Raw genomic sequence first — 7,432 nt, 5'->3', positions numbered from 1 at the left:
ACAGACGCCCCTATGATACAGACAGCGTATTAAAGTCTCACCTCATTACAACCGAATAAAATTTAGCATATAAATACAAGCCATATAAATTATAACATTGTAATGAGCCACTCTATACTGAGTTATGAGAGACTATTCGCTAAAAGTATCTAGAAGACAAATGAAGTAAACAACCCAATATATCACAGTTAAAGCAATGGCAGCACAAATAAACAATAAGATATATATATATATATATATATATATATATATATATATATATATATATATATATATATATATATATAAGCTGATTTTAATAATACTAAAAGTCAGCAGCGGAGTCTAAACTATATAATTTAATAATTAAGACTAATAATAATTAATCAGTCATAAATTAAGAAAGAAAGAAAGAAAGAAAATGTTTTATTTAACGACGCACTCAACACATTTTAATTACGGTTATATGGCGTCAGACATATGGTTAAGGACCACACAGATTTTGAGAGAAAACCCGCTGTCGCCACTACATGGGCTACTCTTCCGATTAGTAGCAAGGGATCTTTTATTTCCGCTTCCCTCAGGCAGAATAGCACAAACCATGGCCTTTGTTGAACCAGTTATGGATCACTGGTCGGTGCAAGTGGTTTACACCTACCCATTGAGCCTTGCGGAGCACTCACTCAGGGTTTGGAGTCGGTATCTGGATTAAAAATCCCATGCCTCGACTGGGATCCGAACCCAGTACCTACCAGCCTGTAGACCGATGGCCTACCACGACGCCACCGTGGCCGGTTCATAAATTAAGAATAAATGTATAACAAAAACATAAAATTAACATTATGATATTGTTTTATGATTGCCCTAAAGTCAGTGAACTTTGGAAAACTATAGAACAATGTTTACAGCAAAAAGACGAACATATTCATCTTGATAAAAGTATGGTTCTATTCGGCAGCATACATACAAATCGTAAATTTGTGAATTGGCTTATTGTCAATGTAAAGCATTATATAAATAGAACAAAACTTCAAAAGAATATACTTCATATAACTGGAATTAAAAATGAAATAACAGATAAATTACAAATAGAGAAATACATACTCTATAAAAAAAAACCTGTTTACATAAAGAGTTTGATGAAAATTGGGCACCTTGGCAAAGATATCTAGAAAATTAAACCTAGCCCTAAAAGTTAAAAATAACTCCAATATAAGACACACACTGGGGTTGGGGGTTTTTTGTAACCTAAAAGCCTATAATTTTTGTTTTCTATATTTGAAAATATGAAATTTTCTTTTCTTCTTTTCTCCCTGTCCAGCTGTTTAATTAATTTTGTGCTCAAATTTGACTGTTTCAATTAACTAGTAATTTTATTGAATGCACTTTATATTTATGTATCTATTGTAAGATAATGATTTCAGGGACCCAACCCTGACATTATCAATATATAAATATCTGGGGCAATAAATATTTAAAAAAAAACAAAAAACAAAAAACAAAAAACAAAACAACAACAACAATAACATTATGATATTAACAGACTTATTATATAGAGTTGTTTCCCTTACATTATTTATGTAATCTCATTAAAACGCATCCCCGACACTGTAGTGAAGTTCTTCATTGATATTGAACGTGACAACTCATCTGTTTAATATACAAAACACTTGACGAACAGGATTCGAGAAATAAATAAATATACAGTACAAGAAACATACTTAAAGGGACAGACCCTAGTTTTCAAACATGAAGGCATATTTGTTCACCTAGACCCTAGTTTCAATCCGTAAAAATCGACACTAAGTTTGATTTTCAAATCTGTAACAAAGTTGGATACAACAGAGAAGTCTGTGACGTTAAAATTCCCTTAAAAATATACAAAAATGCGATTCCATAGTCGTTACTTTAAAAATATGAAAATTAATTTTGTGGTATTAGAAACACCAGAATGACCAGAAATGCTTCGATTGCACGGAAATGGATTATCTAAACAATAAAATATAATCAATGTTTGATTTCAGTGATCATAAACGGCTCTAATAATGAAAAATATGCCTTAGTGTTTAAAAACTAGGGTATGCCCCTTTAACATTGTTTTTTTAAATTCTTAATTTGGCTGTTTTAGGTAAATATTTTCAAACATTATATAGTTGTTTGACATTTTTAACATTATATAATTGCCACTGGTGTAGCCAGACCAGGTGTGTGTGTGTGGGGGGGGGGGGGGGGGGGGGATACATGGGGGCAATACCCTCGCCCCAATCACAGCTCTTTTTCCTCAACCTCTTAAATATTTTCCTGTCGCTACATAACAGACAATTTGGTGGACCCCAATATAAAATCTTGGCTACGCCAATGATAATTGCAAGTGTTTACATACGATGGTTCTTCTAATAATAAAGCTGAATGTTGTTGGGTTGGGTTGGGATATTTTGGGGGTTTAGGGGTTTTTTTTTTTTTGGGGGGGGGGGTTGTAAAGTATTATGAAACTAACGTCCACAAAATAAACGAATAATTACTTTTCACGCCGATTCACAGCAGCAGTCACGTCATTATGAAAATATCCTTTTGACTCTATCTTGTGCAGAGATAATATATTGAAAATATTAATGGTTTTGTCATTCAGATCATTAACTTCAAAAAATATATTATTTTAGTTTTGAACAAATATATGATTTTTATTTATCCCTTGCCATTTTTCATGACATTTGATTTAAATTCAATTTATTACCACAGAATATTAAAGGACTAAAGGTATATGGTTGATCAAACGAGAGAGAGAGAGAGAGAGAGAGAGAGAGAGAGAGAGAGAGAGAGAGAGAGAGAGAGAGAGAGAGAGAGAGAGAGAGAGAGTTAAATTAAAGTTTGTTTTGTTTAACGACACCACTAGAGCACATTGATCTATTAATCATCGGCTATTGGATGTCAAACATTTGATAATTTTAACATTTTTGTAGAGAGGTGTGAGGGGTGGGGGGGGGGGGGGGAGGGGGGGGAGGCTGATGTTTGCCCAAATTCAACGAAAACGCCTGAATCTGGATACAACGGGGTGGGGGGTTTTTTCATATTAGCATTACTGTCAAACGGCTATATTGGGCTGCAAACGAAACAACGCATTTTTACATTCATTACAAGGCTTCGGGTTAGCACATTTTGCCTAAATATCGCTATCGTTTTTGCCCGAATTTGAGGATGATGAAGTGCAGGTTAACCAACAGACAACATAAATAAGAAGTCAGTTGCGTTGATGCAAGTCGCAATTCTTTATTCAGTATTATTTTGATTTTACAACATCTTAATGCTTAATAGTATGTTTCTCCTTCCGTTAGAACAACAGGCACATGCTAGGCTGGTTTTACTGCATTCCCTGAAAATAGTAGACTACGTGTAAATATTACATTAACAAAAACGAATTCGTAATGCATGGGGTAGACAAAGTATACGAAACATATATAAACATGACACTTAGGTAACAAATTGTTGGATCAAATGAAATAATTGCGTACATAAAATTAACAACTGTACGATCTACTCAATAATTATTTACAGTTACAATTGCAAATATCATGCATATTTTAACAAATAAGTATTATTTTGAAGTGTCTATGTAGGACTTCTTTGTAGGCCTATTCAAAATATTAGCTGAACTGATTTGACTCTCTTGGTAGAGCTTTTACGACAATTCTAGAGAATGTCCAAGGATTATATTCCTGGAAAATGTCTGAAAATTGAAAAATTGATCGCAACGGAATGGCAGATATATATGGTGACAAATGTGCTAGCTAACTCGTTTTGTTCCCGAATGAGTGGATTTGTTTCAACACTGGAAGAGGTAAACTCATTCATTCATTCAAATAATTTCGTACTACGAAAAAATAATATTTTAGGAAATAAAATACATTTCCTCTAGTATAAATATTAAAACAATAGAAACACGTTTAATATATAGCTACTAATATTTTAGGTAGATAAATATATTTGATATGTAATTACAATCGTTAAAAAGTCTCTGTTAGTCGATAATATCTTTAAAATTGCAGCAAATTCAGAAATGTCCATTTAACGGTTGGTTTTAAGCAATACCACCATATATATATATATATATATATATATATATATATATATATATATATATATATATATATATATATATATATATGTGTGTGTGTGTGTGTGTGTGTGTGTGTGTGTGTGTGTGTGTGTGTGTGTAGGTTGCATTATATAACATGATGCATATTATGAACCTTCCATATAAAACTGGAAACATTTTCGAAATATATTTCTATACAATATAAACTACGCAATGGAATGCTATGTTTAAAAAACAACAAAAAACGTTTTACACTATATTTTTATGTAGACAAATGTTACGTATTGATTATAATATGAGTTTCCTTTTAATGTTAAATTTAATTCACATGAATTTTACGTTACTCACATTCATGGCATACTCTGGAGTTCCTTCAACTGCGCAGACTCCGCAGTTATGAGTGCAGCTTCCATCTTCCTTTTGCTGACTAAGAGTTCGCGTATCTTGAAAAATAAATTAATTATAATACAGAATTATATTATAGCCAAGATCATTCCATTAAAATGCAGAATCATAATTCGTAAACAATCAGACTTTTCAACAAATCAAATCAAATACATTTTATTTAGCCACAGCTGTTATCAGCCATTGGCTGAAACATGATATATATATATATATATATATATATATATATATATATATCTACAATGCGCAACAAATTGTAACATGGATATGATAAATATTATATAAAACTATTAATACACTTATGTCCTATAATTAATACTTAATTAGAGGAGGAAACATGAATTATGATATTAATTCTGACGACGCTGCATAGAAAAATAGATAAATTTAGCTAGGTGTAATGTTTGAATTTTGATTTTAATTATAGCAAATTAGTAAGTTTCTTCATAGAAGGCCATGAACAATAATGTTTTTAGAAATATTTGAATCTAAGGTCTCTATAACATGGACATACAAGCAAAAACATGATATTCATCCTCTATATTATTAATATTACATACTGGACATATTCTTTGTTGTCTGGGAATATTTTCAAATCTATCTTTCTCAATATTAATATTCAGTACACCACATCTAAGATTAAGCAAGGCAGTACGATACTTCAGTGCCAAAATATTGTCTAAATATACTTCAAAAGTGTAATCACATTTATATTTACAGTACAATTCTAAACGTGAGAACGTAGACCACTTTGCTATAGTATTTTGTACGTACTGATCTCTAAGACGTTGTTTAAGAACTTGAGCAGGTAAATGTAAAACGTCCTCATTATCCCATGCATCAATAAAACCAAGTTCATATTAAATAGATTTTACGTATGATATCCAGTTTTTACAATTTCTGCTAGAGTCCATACCATGTCGTAAAGATCTATACATTTTGTATAACATAGAAGTTTGATTACAGATAATTTTCCGCCAATATAATAAAAGTCTTTGTTTACATAACACAGAAATAGGTATTCTTCCTAATTCAGCAAAAACAGCTACATTGGGTGTTCTTGTTTTCAACAGAGACAGTACAAAACTATTCGGTCATTTCCGGAAACGTAACGAAAACACGTGTCATTGATTTGGATCATTGTTTGTTCTTGTTGGTTGTTTTGGGGCTGTTGGTTTTTTTTTGTGGATGTTTTTGTATTGTTGTTGTTGTTTGGGGTTTTTTGGGGGGGAGTTGGGGGAGAGGGTTGTGGTGGTGGGGAGAAGTGGATTGGTGGGTGGATGGTCTACATTCCATACAGTTTAAAATATATTCTTTGTCCTGTATTTTTATATAAATTAGATATGGTATAGAAAAGTAGCCATCTCTCTCTCTCTCTCTCTCTCTCTCTCTCTCTCTCTCTCTCTCTCTCTCTCTCTCTCTCTCTCTCTCTCTCTCTCTCGTTAAAATTAACTTGATTGTAGTTTGTTACCTCGTCTGAGCATGAAGACGTCCGAGTCAGAACAGAAGTCAGCCAACATACTTCCAACCTCTCTCTCCACCTGGTCCTTGTCCAATGATCTTTTAGGGATAATCCAGTTTTCATTAACTTGAGACATCTCACTCTAGAGTGAAGGAACAATGAAAACGTATTACAGTTTATTACCCATATGGTTAAATAGAACGTCAAGTGGGACGAAACACTTCGACGTTACACGATGACGTCATAGATTGGCGCACTACAACCTTACAGGAACGTCAACCAAACGAGTTGAGTGATATAAATTAAGATCGATTATGGGTAATAAATAGGATATTAAACTCGCTAACATTTCGTATCATGTTTATGTACCTCGTGGAATAATTTTCATTGAAAATTATTTCAATCGGAAAATAAATATGATAGGAAATGGAAGCTCGTTTACTATCCTATAAATATCAGTCAATACAATCATATTGGAAAATGCATTTTAAGTTCATTAATATCTATTTCCAAATTCTACTCGAAGTTAGAAAAACCTAAGATCATAAAGGTGTTGCTGCACGCCAAACAAATGAATGAATGAATGAATGTTTAACGACACCCCAGCACGACAAATACATCGGCTATTGGGTGTCAAACTATGGTAAATGCAACACACCAAACGACGTCATGAATGTAATCTGAAATACAGTACAATATCTTTAAGAGGACCACAGGCGATTGACTTTAGGTAATACTTGTTTAAAATTCAGTACATACTCCACTGTCCATGATCCTTTTGGTTTCTTCATATGTCTCTCTTTCACCAAGAGGCTTCAACCAGCACGATCGCTTTGCTGGGTCCTTCATGGCAACGTAACCCTGGAATGTATTGAAACGTTTAAGATTTCTACTTAACGCAATTGTATTTTAGAGACAGGGGAAATATCCCAATCTACATTTCCTAAAATTTTATACAAGCAAAGAAACCAAATATAAAAATAATCACAAACTACAATGTTCACCTGTCCCCATCCCGTCCCAATACAACAATAATGTAACAATTGATTAAGATTGCTAGATTGCTAGTACATTGTTCACTGCCTATGTTCTGGGGGCAATAAATGTTTCTTTTAAACAAAAAAGAAATCCCGACAAGAAAAAAAAAATGAAAAAAAAGATTGCTAGTACATTTAACAAATTAATGACAAACTATTAACACATTGAATCTCGTAACTGTGTAAAATATAGTAGTAGTAGTAGTAGTAGTAGTAGTAGTAGTAGTAGTAGCAGTTGTTGTTGTTGTTGTTGTTGTTGTAATAGTAGTAGTAGCAGTAGTAGTAGTAGTAGTAGTAGTAGTAGTAGTAGCTGTACTAATAGTAGTAGTATATATATAGTAATATTAGTAGCAGTAGCAGTAGCAACCTGTAGCAGAAGTAGAAGTAGTAGTAGTAATAGTAGTAGAAGTAGTAGTAGTAGTAGTCTAATTATTATTATTATTAATATTTTATTAA

At 32.5% G+C, this 7,432-nt stretch overlaps 1 protein-coding gene across 3 annotated transcripts in view; it reads right to left on the bottom strand.

The window, feature by feature from the left end:
• Positions 1-3,221: 3,221 nt before the first annotated feature.
• LOC121386362 overlaps positions 3,222-7,432 on the bottom strand; it is a 25,743-nt gene continuing 21,532 nt past the window's right edge. The window contains exons 4-7 of one of the 3 annotated variants that reach the window (XM_041517242.1): positions 6,699-6,800; positions 5,949-6,081; positions 4,421-4,515; positions 3,222-3,349 (exon numbers count right to left, since the gene is read on the bottom strand). In XM_041517242.1, the coding sequence (XP_041373176.1) occupies positions 3,338-3,349; positions 4,421-4,515; positions 5,949-6,081; positions 6,699-6,800 (342 nt within the window). In that variant the 3' untranslated portion in view covers positions 3,222-3,337. The remainder of the gene's footprint in view (positions 3,350-4,420; positions 4,516-5,948; positions 6,082-6,698; positions 6,801-7,432) is intronic. The other 2 variants (XM_041517244.1, XM_041517243.1) reach the window with 2 other exon arrangements.

Source organism: Gigantopelta aegis, chromosome 12 (genome assembly GCF_016097555.1).
Source record: "Gigantopelta aegis isolate Gae_Host chromosome 12, Gae_host_genome, whole genome shotgun sequence".
NCBI classification, from domain to species: Eukaryota; Metazoa; Mollusca; class Gastropoda; order Neomphalida; family Peltospiridae; genus Gigantopelta; species Gigantopelta aegis.
This window is presented reverse-complemented; position numbering and strand designations above follow the sequence as displayed.